This window comes from Leopardus geoffroyi, chromosome C2, assembly GCF_018350155.1.
Source record: "Leopardus geoffroyi isolate Oge1 chromosome C2, O.geoffroyi_Oge1_pat1.0, whole genome shotgun sequence".
Lineage (NCBI taxonomy): Eukaryota > Metazoa > Chordata > Mammalia > Carnivora > Felidae > Leopardus > Leopardus geoffroyi.
The window spans coordinates 153,641,527-153,664,890 of NC_059333.1; the positions used below are offsets into that span (position 1 = coordinate 153,641,527).

The following is a 23,364-nucleotide window of genomic DNA, read 5'->3' on the forward strand; positions in this document are numbered from 1 at the left end:
CTTATCAAACTCAACACCCAAAAAACAAATAATCCAGTGAAGAAATGGGCAAAAGACATGAATAGACACTTCTCCAAAGAAGACATCCAGATGGCAAACAGACACATGAAAAAATGCTCAACATCACTCGTCATCAGGGAAATACAAATTAAAACACAATGAGATACCACCTCACACCAGTCAGAATGGTTAAAATTAACAACCCAGGCAACGAGACATGTTGGCGAGGATGCAGAGAAAGAGGAACTCTTTTGCACTGCTGGTGGGATTGCAAACTGGTGCAGCCACTCTGGAAAACAGTATGGAGGTTCCTCAAAAAATTAAAAATAGAATTACCCTATGGCCCAGCAATTGCACTACTAGGTATCTATCCAAAGGATACAGGTGTGCTGTTTTGAAGGGGCACATGCACCCCCATGTTTATAGCAGCACTTTCAATAATAGCCAAAGTATGGAAAGAGCCCAAATGGCCATCGATGGATGAATGGTATATACATACAATGGAGTATTACTCGGCAATCAAAAAGAATGAAATCTTGCCATTTGCAACTACGTGGATGGAACTAGAGGGTATTATGCTAAGCGAAATTAGTCAGAGAAAGACAAATATCACATGACTTCACTCATACGAGAAATTTAAGATACAAAACAGATGAACATAAGGGAGGGAAGCAAAAATAATATAAAAACAGGGAGGGGGATAAAACAGAAGAGACTCTCAAATACGGAGAACAAACAGAGGGTTGCTGGAGGGGTGGTGGGAGGGGGGATGGGCTACATGGGGAAGGGGCACTAAGGAATCTACTCCTGAAATCACTGTTGCACCATATGCTAACTTGGATCTAAATGAAACATTTAATTAATTAATTTAAAAAATAATTAATACATTTTTACAGTTAAGAGTGTATTTGAAATTCTAAGAGAAAAACACAAAAGCTGATGTTCAGTATGGAAGGTCTTGTTGAGCAAACGTCTCAAAGGAAGGTCCTGTCAAGCAACAATCTATACCCCTGCCTGTTGCCCAAGTAGAAGCCAGGTGTGATGCGCATCCGACCCTGAATTTCAGCTCAGGTCATGATCCCAAGGCTGTAGGATCAAGCCCCACATCAGGCTCTACGCTGAGCATGGAGCCTGCCTGAGATTCTTTCTCTCACTCTCCCTCTCTCTCCCTCCCCACTTCTCTCCTGCTCCTATACACTCTAAAAATAAAATAAGTCTTAAAGAAAACAAACGTTCCCATTGACACGACCTCAAAACCCAAAGGGCTTTCCCCCCCCCCTTGCTGTCCTTGTCATTTCCTTCTTGTGCCTATGAAAATCTTCTACACATCGGTTCTCAAATATTCTCAATCAGATTCTGTCTCAATTCCGTGTCTCTCAAACTTTGTTCAAATTCTAATCCAAATCTGTTAAGAACTTAACTCACTTCTTGTGCAGTCCTTAGGTGAAGCCATCAGCTGCACTAACACTGATTGAAGTTCTGTGTCTAAACATTCACGAAGATACAGAAAACTCCAATTAGATATCTGTTGAAGGCGTTTATCTATCTTCCGTATCTTTTACGCTCATATACATATTTCTTTATCTCTGTGCGTTTTTGATAGAATTACTCAGTATTCTTTCGGAATACCCTAATTTCCCCATGAACTGGGACTTCTGTTTTATTCTGACTTATGTTTTTATATCAATTTTTTTTTCACTTCAAGGATTCCTAATCGGTTCTTTTTCAGACCTAATCTACTTTTGTTTTTTCCCTGCAATTTTATCTTCTTTTTCAGAATTATTATTGCTTCAGGTATCTTATTAAAGATATTTCTTTTAAAGTCTTTTTTAATTTCATCTAGGATAAATTCATATTCCAATTCCTGTTTTGTTTGCCTGCCTTTGTAGCATTTGTTTCAGAATTTTCATTTACAGGTTCATTTTGAGGAAGGTATTGTCTTTCTCCTTCCTTCTGTACTCATCTTTCCTTATCCCATCAATCTGATTCCCTGGGCCCCAGTTTGAGTTTCCTGCCTTATGGCAACACAGGGGTCATCACGGACTCAGTCGCAATAAGCCAACGTGAGGTTTGCTTCAGTTCTTGGTCATGAGGTCTCCCTAGAGATGGCTGCTTCTCGTAATGGGCCACAGAGCACTCTAGGCAGCAGTTTGCAAAAGCTTTTCTCAATCTCTTTCTGCCAAAGCTGGGAGCTCCACTTTAGCTCCTGGCACCAAATCTAACTTTGGCAGTTAGATCTAACCCTTCCAGTCCTTCTGAACCAGAGTTCGAAGAGAAAATTAAGTCCTAATGCCTGCCCTAAGGCATCCAGTAGCACCTGCTGTATGTAACAAATAAGCTTATCTCCTATGAATTAATGTATCTCCTGTTAGAGGGAGGTCTCTAAAAAGTTTACTATCTTAGGGAGTGTGTTTAAGTCTCTCTGTTTTGAAGACAGAAGTCCTGTTTCTACCTTCCTAGACACTACTATATACAGATGTCAGTTGCAATACTCACTATTAGGGTACATTAAACTCATTCTGTTTTTATTTCCAACAATGTGTATTTTAAGAAGTACTTGCAATAATATATTCTACTAAAGATATAAGATGCTAAGTCCCAGCGCACCTGAGACTTAAGAAAAATAAGTCATTCTAATTCTGAAAATGCTCAGCACACTCAACAAGAAAGTGGAACTGAAAGTTGGTTCTTCAAAAAGATACAAACAAATATTTAGCTTGACTGACAAAGAAAAATAGAAGACTCATATTACTAATATAAGGAATGAAAGGGGAAATTACTACAGCATTTATAGAAATAAAAAGGATTATAAGATAATGCTATGAACAACTGTATGCCAACAAATGAGACAACTTGGATGATAAAGACGAATTTCTAGAAGGATACAAATTACCGAAACTGACTCAGGAAGAAAGAGAAAACCTCAATGGAGCTACAAACAGTAAAAAGATGGAATTTGTAATCAAACACTTCCCACAAAGAAAAGCCCAGGATCAGATGGCTTCACTGGTCAATTATACCAAACATTTGAAGAATTAATACTAATCTTCACAAATTCTTCCCAAAATATACAAACAGAGGGAATATTTCCCAACTCATTTGATGAGGCTAATAATATCCTGATACCAAATCCAGACATCACAAAAAAGAAAACCACAAGCCAACATCTTTTAGGAATAGAAACATAAAAATCCTCAACAATATACTAGCAAATCAAACCCAGCAATAAAAGATATACACCGTGAACAAATGGGATATATCCAGGAATGCAAGGTTAGTTTAACATCCAAAAACCAATTACCATACCTCACCATGTCAAGAGAATAAAGGACAAAACCATATGCCCATCTCAATAAACACTAAGAAAGCATCTGACAACATTCAACACAGCTTCAGAAGAACACTCAACAAATTATGAAAGTAAAGGAACTTTCTCAGCATTATAAAGGCAATCTCCTAACACCACAGATAACATCATACTTAATGACAAAAGACTAAATGCTTTCCCCCTAAGATCAGGAATGATCTGTCTACTTTCACATCTGTTCAAATTGCACTGAAGCTCGTAGCCATAGCAATTAGGAAGAAAATGTTATAAAAGGCAGCCAGATTAAAAGAAGATATAAAACTACTTCCTTTGCAGATGACATGATCTTGTACAATCCACTAAATAACTATTAGAATCTAATAAACAAGTTCAGCAAGGTTGCAGGATACAAGATCAATTGACAAAAATCAATTTTACCTCTATAAAGTAGTAATGAGAACACAAAAAAATGAAATTAGGAAAACAATTAAATTTATAGTAGCATCCAAAGAATAAAATACTTGTGAATAAATTTAACAAAAATAGTATAAACCTTATATTCTGAAAAGTGTAAATTTTTTTGAAAAAAAAAACAAAGAAGATCTAAATAAATGGAGGGGGGAAAAAGGAAGGAGAGAAAAGATAAGATAGGAAGCTTCCCAACTAATTAAAATTGATAAAGATAACACAAACAGAAAAGTACAAACCACTCCCTTACAAATAGAATTGGGACAAATGTAAATAAAGCAACTACCAAAGTGAATGCAGCAGGATATTAATAATGCACTCTGACATTAGTAGAGTTGACTTACGGAATGAAAGATTGGCTTCATAGCAGGAAGCCTATTAATATAACTCATTTCCTATCATTAGGTCAAAAGAAAAAAATAGGAGAACTGAAGAGATACCAAGGCAATTGGACGGGGACATTTTTTACTTTCGTTAACTGACAGAGGGTAGGGGCAGGTAGCTTCTAATCTAATGTCTAACAGTAAAATCTTTGAAAGTCAATCTATTAGGGGCAAAATTAATTCCAAACTTAAGAAACATTTCTTGGGGCGCATCCCAACTCTTGGTTTTGGCTCGGGTCACGATCTCACAATTCGTGTGTTCGAGCCCCATATCGGGCTCTGTGCTGACAGTCGGGAGCCTGCATGCAATTCTCTGTCTCCCTCTCTCTCTGCCCCTCACTCCCACCTCTCAAAATAAATAAACATTTAAAAAAAGAAGAAGAACATTTCTGATCCATTACTTTCAAGATACTTCTCAGTAATTCCTAAAGAACAATGCCTATAGCCCTGAAACAGAATAAATTTCTAAAAATGTGGTTAAGAATTATCAAAAGCTGAGGGGCACCTGACTGACTCAGTCGGTTAAGGGACCAACCTTCGGCTCCGGTCATGATCTCGCGGTCTGTGAGTTTGAGCCCCGCGGCAGGCTCTGTGCTGACAGCTCAGAGCCTGCAGCCTGCTTCTAATTCTATGTCTCCCTCTCTGTCCACCCCTCCTCCCTCCCCTGGTCTCAAAAATAAGTAAACATTAAAAAAAAAAAATGTTTTTAATTGAATTCCCAAAAGCTGAGACTGTCAAGAATCTCTGTTACAGATGATTTCATGGAACAGTGCAAACTGACTCAGAATGACAAAGACAACTAGAGAGGCAGTATTTTATTTCTGAAAGATATCTCAAATTAAGAAGAATAAAAAAGAGGGGCGCTGGCTGACTCAGTTCGTGGGGCATGCAACTCTTGATCTCGAGGTTGTAAGTTCAAGCCCTATGGTGGGTGTAGGGATTGCTTGAAAATGAAACCTTAAGGGGAAAAAAAGGAAGAAAAATAACTAAGAAAAGCAAAAAGTGACCAAAAAAAAGACAAGAAAAAGTGACATTTTTCTTGAAGTTTGGGAAAGCATTCCAATCCAAAGCAGCCTAATGCTTCATTATTTTTCACTTGCAATGTCGCGATTAACAAAAAATTTGTTATGTGCTATGCCATCCAAGAACTGACAGGCACAGCAAAAGCCTTTTTGTTTCCATATAATAATAATCTTCGGTATGTGATTCACAAATTATGAGTATTTTCATACTTCTGAATTCGTTTGCTCGTCACAAGGACCCTAAGAAGGGGATATGCATTTCACCACAATTTTAAGGCTCTCAGAAGTTAAAGGCAGTTTTGCCCAAAGCCACCTGGCAGGTAAGGGATGAAATCCTGTGATCCCTCCACTATTCCAGGCTGTCTCTATGGGGAAGTATGCCTGAAAAACAGCAAGTTAATGAGCAGGGTAAGTGAAGGTATCAATCCTTCCTTCAAAAGCTCAACAAGTAAAAAGACAGATAACATCCAGGACCAAAGTCCACATAATGGTCTGTCTGTTTCCCTCCCTCCATGTAGGGACCTAAGCAGAACAAGCATGACAGGCCTTCCCATCTTCCATGGCTGCCCCCAGTAACAACTTCACGAGCACCTACTATGTGCAAAGCATCATGAGAGGAGATTTACATGCCGTGTTACTGGTAATGCCCACAGCTCCACGAGGCAAGTACTATTATTTCCATTTTACAAAGAGAAAACCTGAGTCACTGAAAAGTTAACTTCCAAAGGTCCTTCAGCCAGCAAGAGGCAAAGCTAGGATATAAATCCAGGCTGATCCAGAAGACTCCAAAAACCATCCTCTTCTCACTAGTCTATACCAGGTCTTACTCCAAACTATATAAATAGATTATCATGCTCTTAGAAAAATCATTAGATTCAGCCATAAAAAAGGAATGAAGTAATGAAACCTGTTACAACATAGATGAACCTTGAAAACATGCTAACTGAAAACAGCCCAGACACAAAGGGTCACAAATTGTATGGTTCCGTTTACACAACATATCCTGAATAAGCACATCCACAGAGACAGCAAGCAGATTAGTGGTCACCAGGGACTGGGGGGAGAGAGCGCAGGGAGTAAGTGTGTAATGAGCATGGGGTTTCTTTTTGGATTAATGAAAATGTCATGGAACTAGAGAGATACGATGAATACACGGTATCACTAAGGTACCATATGCCACTTTAAAATGGTAAATGTTGGGGCGCCTGGGTGGCTCAGTCGGTTAAGCGTCCGACTTCAGCCAGGTCACGATCTCGCGGTCCGTGAGTTCAAGCCCCGCGTCGGGCTCTGGGCTGATGGCTCGGAGCCTGCAGCCTGTTTCCGATTCTGTGTCTCCCTCTCTCTCTGCCCCTCCCCCGTTCATGCTCTGTCTCTCTCTGTCCCAAAAATAAAAAATAAACGTTGAAAAATAAATAAATTAATTAAAATAAAATAAAATAAAATGGTAAATGTTATGTTACAGGAATTTAATCTCAATTAAAAAAAAATCATCAGAGTGGAACAGAGGGCAGGAGGCTATGGTCGCTTTATGGGGCCTAGTTAGCCTTTCACATGCTCTTACGCTCTCAGCTGTTCTAAAGCACCCTGCCCTAGAGAGGCAAAAAAGATTCATCTCAAGCAACAAAAACGGAAGGAAGCTCTACGCTGATGTTAAAGCAAGACTATGCCCAGGATCACAAGGGGAAAGCATATGGTCAACTGAACAGATCTGCCATTTACACAGGGTGAGAGAGTGTCAGAAATCTACAGACTTCAGAGTCAGTGCAAATTCAGTCTGCTCTCCTTTGCCTTCAATGCCTACAATCATATAGATGATTTTTTATATCCTTATAAGGAAGCTTGCAACCAAAGACCGACTTATTTAGATTTACATATAGTATTTACTGACACAAGAAAATAGACATATTAGGATTTTCTGCAATAGCTGAAAAAAGGTAAAACCTTTAACTGACCAAGAAATTAACTTAATGAAACCATCTACTTCCCAAGCATTCTGGATCACAAAGACTTTACTGTATCTACTGGAGAGGTGAACGGATATTTACATCGAGTTAAACTTCCACGTTTTGCTAAAAGAAACCTTATAACATTGAACACAATAAGTCGGGGTCCTAACCCATGCGGAGTATCTGCCATCTTGGAGGTTTAACAAAACCAAAACCCCAGGGAGTGGGAGGGCAAAGAAGACACACCCTTTTAATCAATAACTTAATTATGAAATGAGAAAGTACTTCCTGTAAAACAAACTGAACTGGGGTTTAGTCTACATTGTACTTCGTGGTCAAAAATACCTTTTAGAATTGTCAGAAAATGCTGTAAAAGCAAAGAGATGAAGGGTAATGCTACTCTTTCAATCAGAAACGACTTCTGAAGTTAAACCTCTGAAGCACAGGATCTTCAGGATTGAAATTTGGGAGTTTGGGAAGAAATAAAAAGATAACCTTTACCTTACTTAGCCTATTGTAAAAGAATGTTCAAATCATCCCTTTCAAAAAGGATTGTTTTGGGGAAAAAAATATTATTTTGTAAAGAAATATTCAATTAAAAATTTTTTTTAATTTTTGTTAATGTTTATTTTTGAGAGAGACAGAGACAGAGCACGAGCAGGGGAGGGGCAGAGAGAAGGGGAGACACAGAATCTGAAGCAGGCTCCAGGCTCCTAGCTTGTCAGCACAGAGCCTGACGTGGGGTTTGAACCCACAAACCACGAGATCATGACCTGAGCCAAAGTCGGATGCTTAATCAACTGAGCCACCCAGAAGTCCCCCCCGCCCAAAAAAAATTTTTTAATGTTTATTTATTTTTGAAAAGGAGAGACAGAGCATGAGCAGGGGAGGGGCAGAGAGAAAGGGAGACACAGAATCCAAAGCAGGCTCCAGGCTATGAGCTATCGGCACAGAGCCCCACGCAGGGCTGGAACTTAGGCAGGGCTCGAACTCAGGAGCTGTGAGATCATGACCTGAGCCAAATTCAGAGGCTTAACCAACTGACCCACACGGGTGTCCCTCAATTAAAATGTTTTAAGCATCCTGGATAAAATAAGCCTTTTTAAAAAGCAGTAGTAGCAATCAACTACTAAAAACAAGTTATTTTCAGGGTTTCAACTGTATTGTATAGAAACCAATATACTAGAATATCAACCAATGTACTGAGTATAGTCATGATGCTATCAACACTGACTATTACTCGGTACTGCAGATTTCAATCAAATTGGTTACATGTATAAACTAAGTTCAACAGCATTAAACTCGAAATCACAAAGTGAAAGAGATGCAATACTGCAAGAAAATAAGATCCCAAAGAAAGTATGCACGTGCTTCATATGCTTATACAACTTGCAAGATCATTTAAATGTATTCACCAAGGACACCGTATAATATGCCATTAACTTTGAATGCAATAATTGTACTATAAAGTGTTTATTTTGCTACCAACATCTACTATAAAAAGTCAAAAATTTTTTTGTTTTAATGTAACTTTCATCAAACCAACATCTATAAAAGCTAAAAAAAAATTTGTTTTAATGTAACTTTCATCAAATCGACATCTATAAAAAGTTAAAAAATTTTTGTTATAATGTAACTTTCATCAAAATGTTTAAATTTGCATCTACCCTAGAACCCAGCAGTCCCATTCCTAGGATTCTATCCTACAGAAAAAGAGCATTATAAGTGTTTATGTACATGCTCAGTACAGTACTGCTTGTAATACTGAAAAGATTATAACATTTGACTTTTTTTTTTTTTTTAATTTTTTTTTTCAACGTTTATTCATTTTTGGGACAGAGAGAGACAGAGCATGAACGGGGGAGGGGCAGAGAGAGAGGGAGATGCAGAATCGGAAACAGGCTCCAGGCTCTGAGCCATCAGCCCAGAGCCTGATGCGGGGCTCGAACCCACGGACCGCGAGATCGTGACCTGGCTGAAGTCGGACGCCTAACCGACTGCGCCACCCAGGCGCCCCAACATTTGACTTTTAATACTGAGACTTTCTCCAACCTAATCTATAGAATCGATACAATCCCAATCAAAATCTCTATAGGTTTGTTTTGTTGTTGTCACTGTTGGTGTTTTATTTTGTTGTGAGTTTGTTTTTGTGAGACTTGAAAATCTGATTCTAAAATTTATATGGAATTTATATGGAAAGGAATAAGAATAACAAGACATTCTAGAACAAGATGGGAGTGCTGTCGTGTGTCCCCCAAAATTCACACGTTGAAGCCCCAGCCCTCAAAATGTGATGTTATTTGGAGACAGAGCCTTTGGGAGGTAATTAGCTAGATAAGGTCAAGAGGACGGGCCTTCATGATGGGATTAGTGCCCTTGCAAAAAGAGGAAGAGACAGGAGAGCTGTCTTTCCCCACTACTCCCACCCATCCCTCTCTACCTAGGTGCATGTAGTAAGGAAGGCCCACGCTAAGACGTCATGAGAACACAGCTATCGGCAAACCAGGAAGAGAGCCCTCACCAGACAGCCAATCTGCTAGCACCTTGATCTTAGATCGCCCAGCCTCTGGAAACATGACAAACAAGTGTTTGTTGTTTAAGCCCTAGTCTATGAAATGCTGTTAAAGCACCCAAATCGACTAAGACAGGAAAGACCTGCTGTACGGAGGGTAAGATTTAAAATAAAACATTAATTAAAGATTTAGTATAAAATATTAAGACAGTGTGGTATTGGATCACAGACAGACAAAGCAAACAGGGGTACAGAATAGGGAGCACAGAAACAAACCCACTCAATATAGGCACTCAGTTTCTGAAAAAAGGTAGCACAGTAGAGCAATGTGGAAAGAATGGGACAACTGGATAGCATTATGGGGGGGGGGGGGAGGAGTCCCAGGCTTGATCCCTACCTCACACCATATTGAAAAAAAAAAATCATTTCCCAAAGGAATGTAGATCCAAATGTGAAAAGTAAAACAGGAGGGGAATATTTGCAAAATGGGTGAAGGAGAGCAAGAGGTACGAGCTTCTAGTTATGGGATGATTAAGTCACAGGAATAAAAAGGACAGCATAGAGAATATAATCAACGATATTGTAATACCATTGCACGGCGACAGATGGCAGCCACACTTTGGGTGAGCCCAGCAGAACTTACAGACTTGTCAAATCACTATGTTGCACACCTGAAACTAATGTTAACATTCTATGTCAAACATACTTCAATGAAAAAAAAAAAAGTATTTTTTAAAAGTAAAACAGGAAAATACCCTCAGAGTAAGAAAAGAATTCTTTAATAAGAAACAAAAACACTAGCCAGAAAATATGCATACACCAGAGCACATTAAATCTAAGAATTTCAATTCCTCAAAGGACACCATTAAGAGGGTAAAAGGGAAGCCACAGGGCAGAAGATACCTGCAAGGCATAAAGCCAATAAAAAACTCCCATCCACACTGTATAAAAAAGAACTACAAACCAACAAAAGACAAACCAACAGAAAAATGAGCACATAAACAAGCACTTCACAAAAAGAGACATCGAATGGCCAATACACAGATGAAAAACGCTCAATGTTAATAGTCATCAATTAAAACTACAATAAGAGAACACTATACACCCACCAGAATGGCTGAGATTTTAAAGACTAGCAAGGACGTAGAGCAACATTAACTTTCAGAAGCTCCTGGTGGAAAGGTAAAGTTCTACAACTATTTTGAAAAACAACAGGCATTATCTTCTAGAGTGTCAAAACTATATACGCCTTTGGACCCAGTGTTCTACTCCTAGGTACACAGCAAATGACATGCTGTGTCATTTGGTACACAGGTATGTGTGTACCAGAAGAAAGGTACAACGATGTTCACAGCAGCATAATTTATAATAACCAAAAACTGTTAACAACCTAAATGTTTATAATGTTTACAATAGAAAGCATACTTAAGTGGTACTATAAAGAAAAGGACAGAAACAAATACCAAAAGATCAGGATGAGGGCAATCTTTTTGGGGGGAGAAAACAGTGCTATGACGCTAGCAATGTGCCTTTTCTTGACTTCAGTGGTGGTTACATGGGGTTTACTTCATAATAATTGATTGACTTGTGCATTTCTGTTTTACTCTCTTCTGTATCTGTATCACAGTTCACAGAAAGACAAAAAGTTGAAAAAATCTAATCTGAACTATGTTGCTGGCTGCAAGTCACATAGAATCAGTTGTTACTACATAGTTTCCAATCAATAGCTTGAAAAAATAGAACTTTGCCCTGTATGTTGCTATGTTGAACAAATTATTATCAAATTATTGTAAATCTCAAATATTAAAGGCAGAGTATATTATCCTCTCAAATTAAGATTCTCAAAGAAAACATAGTTTACAAAAGCATAATTACTATTTTCCAAAAAAGAGTAATTGCTACTAATAAAAATAATACCTAGCAATTAAATAATTGACCTGTCCAAGTAATGTAGTAGCCTACATTTTAGATTAATAAGCTTCTTGTAAGACGTTTATTTTAGAAGAAATTCCAAACTCACCTCTCTGTTGGGTGTACCTTCATCAAGTTGCTCTGTAAATGAAGATGCCCTGCTCCTGGTTCCTGTTGGTGTTGAAGAATTGGAGGGAGCCTAGATTAAAAGATTATTGCACGAATTAGAAAGACTTCATTGACTAGTGGGCTATGCACCGTGTAGTCCTTCTCTCAGTCCCCGCCCAAAGAACCCCAGGAAAGAAAGGAAAAAAACAAACACATGAAAAACAGAAAATGATACCTAAAACATAATTAACTAGAAGGCCTAGGCTGCCTACTCAGTCCTCGGTAGGACTCTGCCACCAACCAGAGCTATGATCTTAGCTCTATTAACTTTTGGAGGGCTATGTGTCCTCACATATAAAAGAAGGTTGTGAAGTTAACATAAGATGATAACATTAGGTGAAACTGAAACCAGTTGAGGAGTATATGAAACACTCTGTACAATTCAGGCAATTATCCTGTAAACCAAAATTATTCCAAACCTGAAAGTTCATTAAAAGCAATAAAGTTGCCAATTTAATCTTTAAAGTGATTTCCAGTTCTAATATTCAATACTGTGTAATGCACAGGAAAACATTTCTTTTTTTTAATGTTTCTTTCTTTGAGAGAGAGGGAGTGTGCATAAGCAGGGGAGGGACAGAGTGATGGGGAGAGAATCCTAAAGAGGCTCCCTGCTCAGCACACAGTCCTACACAGGGCTCAATCCCACAACCCTGGGATCTTGACCTGAGCCGAAATCAAGAGTTGGACGTTTAACCAAAAGAGCCACCCAGGCGCCCCACAGGTAAACACTTATCTAGTCAAGAGCCTTGTTTTAAGTCTATCTTGCACACCACAGCTAGATCCTGAGATGCCAGTCCATTTAATTCTATGAAGGACAGCCTGGCTCCTATAATTCTCAGTACAAAAACCTTCAGGAGAAAGGGCCCAACCTTAAACTAGAAGGTTGAGGTCTATTCCAAGGTGAACTCAAGAGTCCTAAAAGTATAAAGCCAAAACCTTAAGACCCTCCCTTACCCAAAATAAATAGATCTGAGCTCATCTAACATAGAACATCTAACATAGAAATCAGTCTTGATGTCTTACCCTTTTGTAGTCTGCATATGCATAGCTTTCCATAAATAAAAGGCACTTAATAAATATCTGTTAAATAAATGAGTGAATGAATGAACAAATGGAACCCTGATCTATCCTATAGGCACATACCGTTACCGCTAAGCTGGAACAGGTCATTAGGGACAATGTTCACGCATACACATGGACGTATTTAGTTTACGATAAGTGTAACATTTCAAATCAAGATAGATGTTCCATAAACGGTATTGAGACAAATGGCCATGCAGATGAGAGCAGAGACACCAATCAGATGTTTCCTTCATACTTACCTATATTGAAGGTATTTTTTCAGTTTTTATTTAAATTCCAGTTAGTTACATACAGTGTAATATTAGTTTCAGGTGTACAAAATAGTGATTCAGCACCTTCCATGTAACACCCTGTGCTCATCACAAGTGTACTCCTTAATCCCCATCACCTATCTAACCCATGATTTTTTTAAAACTGCAATATAAAAGAAGAGAGGAGAGTCTATTTCTGTAATCACTGAATGGGAAAGAGATTTTTTATGTCAAAAGCAGAAATCAAAAGGATAATTTTAATTGGGACCGGGGCGGGGGGGGGAGGGGGGGATGTCAACAAAATAATGACAAAAATCTAATAACCTTTTTTTATTTCTAAACAGCTCTTGTAAGTTCATAAATTAGAACTCAGAAAGCTTACTAACCCGGGCTCCCTTTCACCTCGGGCAGGTGACCTGAGCTCCACCAATGAATACACCCATATGAAACTCTGAGTCATAAGTGAGGGATGTGAGGAAACAGGCATACGAATTTAAAGTTTATCATCTGGTGAACGATGGAGACCAAGCTTCCTGCAGTTGTGCACGGGAGTGATTAATGCAGCTTTCCAGATGCCTGGCAAGGGCTCCCGCAGACAGTAACCATCCAATCACTTGAAAAGTACACCCCCGCACAGTAAAGGTTTACAATTGCCATTACGTCTTTAGGCTTTGGCTTCGTGTGAGCCTAATCAGTAACTGACAGCTGCATCAGCTCCGGATTAACTGGCAAAATCAAATGTTGAATTTACAAAGTTGAAGAACAGGTCATAAAACACACCGTCTTCAGAAAAGTTAGTACCGCTTGGCAGGCTTGGCCTGATGGCTGGTAGGTCTGCAAGAGTAGGGATCGCGGACATCACATGTGACTGCAAAATATAAAACATGCATAAAAACTAACTGTACTTGAGCATTTATCCGAAGGAAGGTCCTGGATCTTTAATGGGATATCCTCACTGCAAAATGTAAATGGGTTCAGGAATATCTGGGTGGCTCAGTCGGTTGAGTGCCTGACTCTTGACTTCGGCTCACGTCACGATCTCACAGTTCACGAGTTTGAGACCCACTTTAGGCTCTGCACTGACACTGCGGAGCCTGCTTGGGATTCTCTCTCACTCCCTCTCCCTCTCCCTCTCTTGCTACCCCGCCCCTGCTCACTCGCTCTCTCTCAAAATAAATAAATAAACTAAAAAAAAAAAAAAAAAAAAATCAAAATATCAATGGATTTAGATTCCTTCAAACTAAACTTGGTCTAATTAATTCTCATAGCCATGAGAAATCTAGATAGGTTTCTAAGCTACTTGTCACAATTAATATCTTTATTGCCCACCAATGGATTATTAACTAACCATAGGCCTCAATTTCAGTAAGAAAAAGCTTTCAGTCACTGTGGTAGGCAGAATTCTAAGATGACCCCAAATGACCCTCACCCTGTGAGTATGATGAGATCACTCCCCTGATTATCTCACATTACATAGTAAAAGGAACTTCTACAGGCATGTTGAAAGCTACTAATCAGTAGTTTTTGAGTCAATCAAAAGATTAGCTGGATGGTCTAGCCTCATCACAAAAGCCCTTCAAAGAGTCTAGAAGGCAGAGGCAGAAGGCAGAGAGATACACTCCTGCTATCCTAAAAGAAAGCAAGTGCCTATGAGGGCCAAGTGACACGGGGCTCCAGGTAGCCTCTAGGGGCTGAGTGGCCCCCTTCAATAGCCAGGAAGAAATAAGGACCTCAGTGCTACAACCACGGACGACTAAATTCTACGACAGGCACGTGAGCATGGAAGAATACTCCAAGCTCCAGATGAGAACCCAGTCGGGTTAACACCCTGTGAGACTCTTAGTGGAGAAGCCAGTCACCCATACCAGACTTCTGACCTACAGACTATGAGGTAACAACTGGGTTATTAGGCGCTAAGATTGCAGTAATTTGTTATGCAACATTAGAAACATACACAATCACTTGTATAAGCCTTGGGAACAATAAGCCTTAACTGGCTTGTCCCTATACCACGACTTTTCACCACCCATCAAGACTCTGCTCAGATGTCACCCTCTCTCCAGAAATGCCTTCCTATAGACACTACCACTCTACTAGGAGTACATGCCTCTCTACCTTATGGCACAGAGACTACATCTACCCTTCAAGGCAAATGCAACACTTGGCATAGCACCTAGAAGGCACTGTTAAATAAGTAAGTGCTCTGTAATTGTAAATCCTTTTTATTAAGGTAAGTTCCATGCCCAGCGTGGGGCTTGAACTCACAACCCTCAGATCAAGAGTCACATGCTCTACCAACTGAGTCAACCAGGCACCCCAACAAATGCTTTTAAATACTGTTTCAGATTCTGTGTCTGTGTCTGTGCCTGTTTCGGATTCTGTGTCTCCCTCTCTCTCAGCCCCTCCCCCACTTGTACTCCGTCTCTCTCTCTCTCTCTCTCTCTCTCAAAAGTAAATAAAACCTCAACAATAATTTTTTAATAAAAAAAAATCTGGGGTGCCTGGGTGGCGCAGTCGGTTAAGCGTCCGACTTCAGCCAGGTCACGATCTCGCGGTCTGTGAGTTCAAGCCCCGCGTCGGGCTCTGGGCTGATGGCTCAGAGCCTGGAGCCTGTTTCTGATTCTGTGTCTCCCTCTCTCTCTGCCCCTCTCCCGTTCATGCTTTGTCTCTCTCTGTCCCAAAAATAAATAAACGTTGAAAAAAAAAAAAAAAATCTGCTCAACCCACTGATTCCACAACCCTCTTCAACTGCTTTTACCATACCATGCCACACTTTGTAAGAAGAATGTATATAAACACAGCCACTAACTCTTAAATCTAGAGTACATCAAATATACTTATGTATTTTAGTTGTCTTGAGAAATAAAAATTAAAAAGCATCAACTCTAGGTTAAACAATATAATCTAAACACAACAAAAACACAAATTTTGGATATTCATATTACTGAAAAGTTCTACATATTTTTTAAATTCCATTTTTTTTTTTTTTAATTTTTTTTTTTCAACGTTTATTTATTTTTGGGACAGAGAGAGACAGAGCATGAACGGGGGAGGGGCAGAGAGAGAGGGAGACACAGAATCGGAAACAGGCTCCAGGCTCTGAGCCATCAGCCCAGAGCCCGACGCGGGGCTCGAACTCACGGACCGCGAGATCGTGACCTGGCTGAAGTCGGACGCCCAACCGACTGCGCCACCCAGGCGCCCCAATTCTATTTATTTATTTTGAGAGACAGTGCGTACATGTGCACAAGAGAAAGAATCCCAAGCAGGCTCCCAGCTGCCGGTGCAGAGCCCAATGTGGGGCTTGAACTCACGAAACCGTGAGATCATGACCTGAGGCAAAGTCAAGACTCAGATGCTTAACTGAACCACCCAGGTGCCCCTGAAAAGTTCGACATATAGTCACAACTATGATAACCAAAGTTTACGCACTGGGGGCTCTATTATCTGGGAGTTTTCATGGAAAGAATTGAGACAGCTGAATTGTTAGATTTAGAAAAATAAAATATAAATATAAATATAGGTATAGATGTCTATATAGAGTTACAGATCCAAAACAGTTAAACCTCATTGGTGCCTGAAAGGCTCTGGAGATACAATGAGGTTCAACCATTCTGAATGTATAACTTTTTGAAATCAATTAACAAACTGTAGCTTTTAAAGACAAAAAGAAACTGAACATAATTTAACATTTTCCAGGTCAGTTGTCACTCACACAACTTGTATAAGTCTTCTCTACTTATTTTAGCCTACTACTAGTTTAGAAACTGGATAATTACACTTATTGGAATTCTAGACAAAATAAGCATGAGGAGGGGGCACCTGGGTGGCTCAGTCGGATGAGCATCCGACTTCGGCTCGGGTCCTGATCTCGCGGTTAGTGAATTCAAGCCCCACATCGAGCTCTCTGCTGACAGCACGGAGCCTGCTTTGGATCCTCTGTCTCCCCCTCCCCACCCTTCCCTGGCTCCCATTCTCTCTCTTGAAAATAAACATTAAAAAAAAATAAGAATAAGGAAGCTTTAAATGAAAGTTTTTTTAAAGCTTCCTTATGAATAACTCAGATTAGCTATGGAATATGAGGTTGGTGACATTAAAATTTTGGCTGCCTTTTGACTTATTTCATGGTTTAAGTTATGCCCCAAAGAGATGAGATGTTATTCCTACACAGCATAACAAAATCTGGCTTCCCTGCTCCCTCCCGCACCCATGGATAATCAATATGGCAAGGGCACCACCACAGAATCCTTCTTATCACAGCCCTGGTGTAAGTCTCTTCCTAATCTATTTGACGTTCCAACTCTATTGGAATGGCCAAAGTAACTTGGGAGTTAATTCTTCATATAAACCTTTATATCCTACTTACCAAAATTATCAGGGCTTTCACGTGTCCTTAATAAAGCACCTTCTGTATCCCAACATCTAAAACAGTAGTGCCGTAAATGAATACTGCTGTTCATGTTATAAATGCTTACCTCTCAAAACAAGTCCTTTAATATAGTGAAACCCACTCACCCAAAAGTAATTTAAGGAAACTTCAGTCAAACAGATGGCAGATGGACTATATGCTCATACTTTGTCTACCTCTTTCTACTTTCTACCTCTACCTACTTTCTCTACCTTGAAATTAAAAATTTTCAGCCAAGTTTCAGAAGACTGGTATGAATGAAAGAACAGGAAAATAGTTAACACAGATGAGGACACTCTAACCCCAAGGACCTACAGATGGGAAAGTGATGAGAAGCAAGCCTCTTTTCATCCTCATGACCACGAAAAGACTTAGGACTTAAAACAAAAACTATAAATGCAAGATGCAAAGTGAAGAGAGAGAATCGAAAACAAAGATTGGTTGAAAGATCCTCAGGTCCCCGTCCTACCTTACAGATCCTCTAAAGAACCTGAGGTTTATTTTCAGGAGCTAATGAGGCTCCAAACTGGGTGAAACCAAGCATAGTAAGAGAGGAGTGAAGGGCAAAGTATATGACTAACTTTGGAGGGATTAAGTGATACTATCCACAGTGAACTAGCCCTACTTCAGAAAGTTGGCAGCTTGGCTTAAAACCCCTCACCCTTTCTCTAAAATACACCATGCTTCTCTGGAGAAACCAAATGACCTCTTTAGAAAGAACTCTGGTTACCAGCATGAAGATATTTCCCCCAACAGTAACTCAGCAGTGAGCCCCAGTGTCTCTATGCCATCACATGCCATTTCCAAAGAGTATCAGATTTTTAGTGCCTCACCCTTGATGGTCCAGAGCACTTAATAAAGTTTCCAAAGTAAAAAAGGGAGCCAAAAAAAAAAAAAAAAACTAGAAAAAACAAACAATAGAGATTAAAAGAAAACTTCAAAACAAAAAAATCACCATTATTCTCAGAGATATTAAAAATATTATATCTACATAAGAATAATGCTATGAAAAAGCAAAAGACAGTAAGAAACAGCCCTTAGAAATTTTAAGATAGCCAAATTAGTTAAAAATTCAATTGAGTTTGAAAGTTGAAGCAATCTCTCAAAAGTAGAGCAAAACAAAACAAAAATCCGAACACACACACACACACACACACACACACACACACACACACAAAACAACAACAACAACAAAACCAAAAACGGAAAATAAAGGGTAACAAAAGTGAAAGAATCTATCCTGAAGGCACAAAAGCTACCAAACTGCAGCTCAAGAGAAAAGACAAAAAACAAAGGAGAGGGAATTATCAAAGAAATTACATCTAAAAGTTTCCAAGAAGGTAAGCGCAGGAGTCACAAACAATGCCCACCAAGTGTCCAGAACAAAGCATATAGATATCCATTCAAAGGCATATTTACCATGAAACTTGAGACAAGATATAAAAGGAAGATCCTAGAGTCTCCAGAAAGAAAAAAAACAGCACAATGACAATGGACTTCTCAATAGCAACACTGCAAACAGAAAACAATGGGTCAATGCTCCCAAAATCATCGACCTTGGCGGGAAATCAGTAAATACGGTTTATAATGTACAAATCAACAAACCAGCAAAGCAACAAAATCTTTTTATTAGAAATATGAAGTTAAATATCTGGGCAAACAGAAAATATTGAGAACATGGAGAACAGGACTGCAGGGTTGGAGCAGACAATGGTTCTTTTTTGCATAATACCCTTTTAGTAGTACTTGACCTTTTAAAACCATACATTATTTTTGATAAAAATAAAAGCAAATCTTTACTTTAAAATTTAAATTAAATATCATAAGCAATACAAAATACCCAACAAAATTTAAAAGCATGACTAAGAGATGATCTATTTCTCATCTTAAATCTCATCCAATAGTTGATAAGAAATAGTAAGTGGACTGATATTCTCAACCCTTCAGACACTACTATTGTTAACAGCATATCTAAAGGCCCGTCACATGGTACATGCTAACTTAACCCCAGTGATCCTATAAAATATGACAGAAAAATCAGTAATACCTTTACAATCTAAGGAATATACACTTGCTGAGAATTTATAATTTAAAGTCAAATATTTCAGAATTCGAATTTATGTTTAAGTACATCATGGTGATTAGGTTTCTAGTATAAGAATGTAGACTGAATGCTATTGTTTACCTTCTCTCCCTCCCCAAAACTTATTGAAACAAAGGCTTAAAAAAAAAGTAGAAAAACAGATTAATGAAAACTCACGAACAAGACAGAGAACAGCAGCGAAAAGATAAAACAAAATTCTTAAGACTCGAAGGCAAAAGGATTCAAATTGGTTGAGAAATCGGGGCAAAGGTAGCTACAGCTCCAAATTTGCACAGAAGGCTAAAGAAGAGGCAGCAGCAACTTTTTCCAATAGGAAAAAAAAAAAAAAATCATGGGTTTAAAGTACTAGAACGGGAAATTATTGTTTCATTATTGCTCTCAGGGATTAATTAAGGGTTTGCGTAACAAACAGGTACTTGAGGTCAGCCTCCTCCAACCCAAACATTTACAGACCAAAGTAACTGCAAAATATCATAAGCAACCTACCTTGTAGGAGTTAGATCTTCAATAGTGGGGGCTGGTACCACAAAGCAGCAGGGTAACAACATACCCACGTTTGCCCAATGCAATCCCAGGCCCACCCCGTTCATGCCAGTTTCTGTTCCAAGATCATTATTAGTAGTGTCCCCTTTCACTCTCAAGAATGTTAGCGTAATAAATTATACGGTCACCTTTCAAAGTAGGTAGACCCTCTTTGTTTAGGCTGGCAGAGGAGGCATTGTCTTACTTGCACAAGCACTCTCCACACAGGACAGAAGCACGTAAGAGCAGAGAAAACCCATGTCATCTATCAAAATAAATCACCCTCCAGGACTTCATAAGTATAAATGAACAAACAATAATCACAAGACGTCTGACTTTAAAAAAAAAAAAAAAAAAAACAAAGCAAAACAAGATGATCAGTACAAATACAACAAGTGACTCAGAAAAATTAGATAAATCAAGAAACAGAACTTAGGGGTGCCTGGGTGGCTCAGTCAGTTGAGCATCCAACTTAAATTTCAGCTCAGGTCTTGATCCCAGAGTTGCGAGTTCAAGCCCCATGCTGGGCTCCCCGCTGGGTGTGGAACCTACTTAATCAAAAATAAATTAATTTTAAAAAAATAAAAATTTTTAACTTCATTTTTAATTGGTGATTAGGCTTCATCAGAGTTGATTAAATAATTACTTAAAATAATATCTGCAAGGAAGGATGCAAATACTCTTAGTGCCAACCAAACAGAAGCAACTGGGGAATATTAGAAGGCTATCCTGCTTTTATTAAATGTTTTCAAACTCTTAAGGGACCCTACACTATATCACTATTACTACTGCTGAAAAATTTTACAAATATTGTAAAGAAAATGGTTCACCTATCCCACAATTACCTACGCCTACTAGCTCAATCTACTGGAAACCTGCCGATCAGGCCACCTCACCTACGAAAAGCAAGCTGAGAACCAGGAAGTATGCACACAAAGGCCTCCAAAAACCTCAAAACAAATGTCTCAAAATTTGTGTTAATACACTAACGAATCCCTCAGGTACCTGCCCTTATTTAACGCAAAATTTTAGAAGCTTATGTGTCTTGATTCAAGCTGGAGACACTTGAAAAGCAGAAAGAAGAAAGACACAAGGCAGACAGCAAGGAAGGTAACAAAATTACAAAAGGTAGACCAAGAGCAAACAAACCTCTTTTTTTTTTTTAATTTCTTTTTAATTTTTTTAAATTTATTTTTGAGACAGAGAGAGACTGAGCATGAGCAGGGGAGGGGCAGAGAGCGAGGGAGACACAGAATCCGAAGCAGGCGCCAGGCTCCGAACTGTCAGCACAGAGCCCGACGCGGGGCTCGAACTCACGGAGCGTGAGATCATGACCTGAGCGGGAAGTGGGAAGCTTACCCGACTGAGCCACCCAGGCGCCCCAGGAGCAAACAAAACCTCTTGAGTGAATAAAAGGGAAGTGCCTTTCACACCCTGTTAAATTCTTGAGGGCACGGTGCATTCAACACAAAATAATTTATACTCAAAAATGAAGAGGACGCCTGAGTGGCTCAGTTGGTTACGCGTCAGACTTCAGCTGGGTCATGATCTCATGGTTCATTGGTTCCAGCCCCCACGTCGGGCTCTGTGCTAAAAGCTCAGAGCCTGGAGTCTGCTTTGGATTCTGTGTGTCTCTCTGTCTGTGTCCCTCCCCTCCCTGCTCTCTGTCTCTCAAAAGTAAATTAAAATGTTAAATTAAAAAAAGAATTTTTTAATGAAAAAATGATAATTTACAAATTCAAGATCCTTTGCTTAAGCAAACAAGTATACGTATAATCTACTGCAAAATGATTGTCATCAAAAAAGTTTTTTGTGTTTAATTTACCCGTTAAAAAAAGAACCATTAGATCTGAAAACAATAATCTAGAACTTCTCATCCTTAAAGGGTTCTTAACAGCTGAAGATCTGAGACCAGAACAGAATCAAGTTTCTATCGGTAGATGATCACTAACAGCTTAACTCTTTCGTTCTTGGAAAAATACACATATTATCAAAGAGGATTTTTTAAAATCTTGTATACCCAAAGTGATTTTATTTGATCCAGATGTACTGTCTCACTTAATAAGTTAGCTTGTACCTAATTTTTTACTATTCTAAAAACGATCTCTCTCAGTTAATGCACACAAGCAATTCATTTTCATGAAGAAAAACTAAACATTATTTATAAGAAAAATAATCTGGGGTACCCGGGTGGCTCGGTCGGTTGAGCATCTGACTCTCGGTTTCCCCTCTGATCATGATCCAAGGTTGTGGGATCGAGCCCTGCATCAGGCTCTGCATCCGGCTCTGTGGCCAGGCTCTGCACTGACTGTGGAGCCTGCTTAAGATTCTCTCTCTCCCTCTGCCCCTGCCCCCATCACGCTCTTGCTCTCCCTCTCTAAAATAAAAATAACCATATAGTATCTCATGAGCACTTCCCTCTTAAACTATTTTCACTGCCTGCATATAAATATCCTTTATATACATATTTTCCCCCACAAAACTGGGATCACACTTCACATGCTGCTTCTTAATCTGTCCTTTAACACAAATACCTTTGCACGTTAACTATTACTTTTCTGTGGGCTCTAACAATAGCTGTGTGACGTCAGGCAAGTTAGCCTCTTTGAACCTCACTCCTTCATCTATAAGGCTACCTACCTCTTTGGTTTACATAAGAATGAAATAAAAGAATCCACACAAAATACAAAGCAAAATGCCTCTCACGTAGTAAGAACCCAGTGAATATTGACTTTCGTTAAGGCTGCATAATAGCTGACTACCGAACACAGCCTATTAACCGATTTTCTATTTTTAGCCAGTTTTTACCTATTAAAACAGCACTGCGATAAAAATCCATGAGGCCAAATCTTTTAATACATCCTAAACTTTCTCAGGATAAACTCCCAGCGATGCAATCTTGGATCAATGATATTTTACGCATTCCCAAACGTAAGGGCTTTACGTCCACTCACCTGGTGCTTCCCCACATTCCTCCTCTGTACCTCACTTTTAAGTCTTTTGTTTCTTAAGAACCCTGTTTTGTAAAGTTAGAAAAGCCTGCAGTAAATGGCATGAACAGCAAGATACTTACTACTTGAATGTTATCACTATTTACATTTTACTCAGGAGAATGACCGAGCCTTCAGCGTCATGTTCCAATGTATTTCAGTTTTACTCTACATGAGTTTTAGCTTTTGCGAGGACAGCTTCGATTGATAGTTTCAGAATAAGCCCCATGCAAATAATCGATTTAATAATTGTTAATCAGTTGCTTCGCGGTTGTTAAAAAGCTGTGTA

At 39.1% G+C, this 23,364-nt stretch overlaps 1 protein-coding gene across 15 annotated transcripts in view; it reads right to left on the reverse strand.

The window, feature by feature from the left end:
* GOLGA4 (golgin A4) overlaps nucleotides 1-23,364 on the reverse strand; it is a 128,541-nt gene that overhangs the window by 103,591 nt on the left and 1,586 nt on the right. For 8 of the 15 annotated variants that reach the window (XM_045436586.1, XM_045436582.1, XM_045436588.1 and 5 more), the window contains exon 2: nucleotides 11,659-11,748. In XM_045436586.1, coding sequence (XP_045292542.1) covers nucleotides 11,659-11,748 — 90 coding nt within the window. Of the gene's footprint in view, nucleotides 1-11,658; nucleotides 11,749-13,831; nucleotides 13,886-23,364 lie in introns of all 15 variants that reach the window. The other 7 variants (XM_045436590.1, XM_045436579.1, XM_045436576.1 and 4 more) reach the window with 1 other exon arrangement.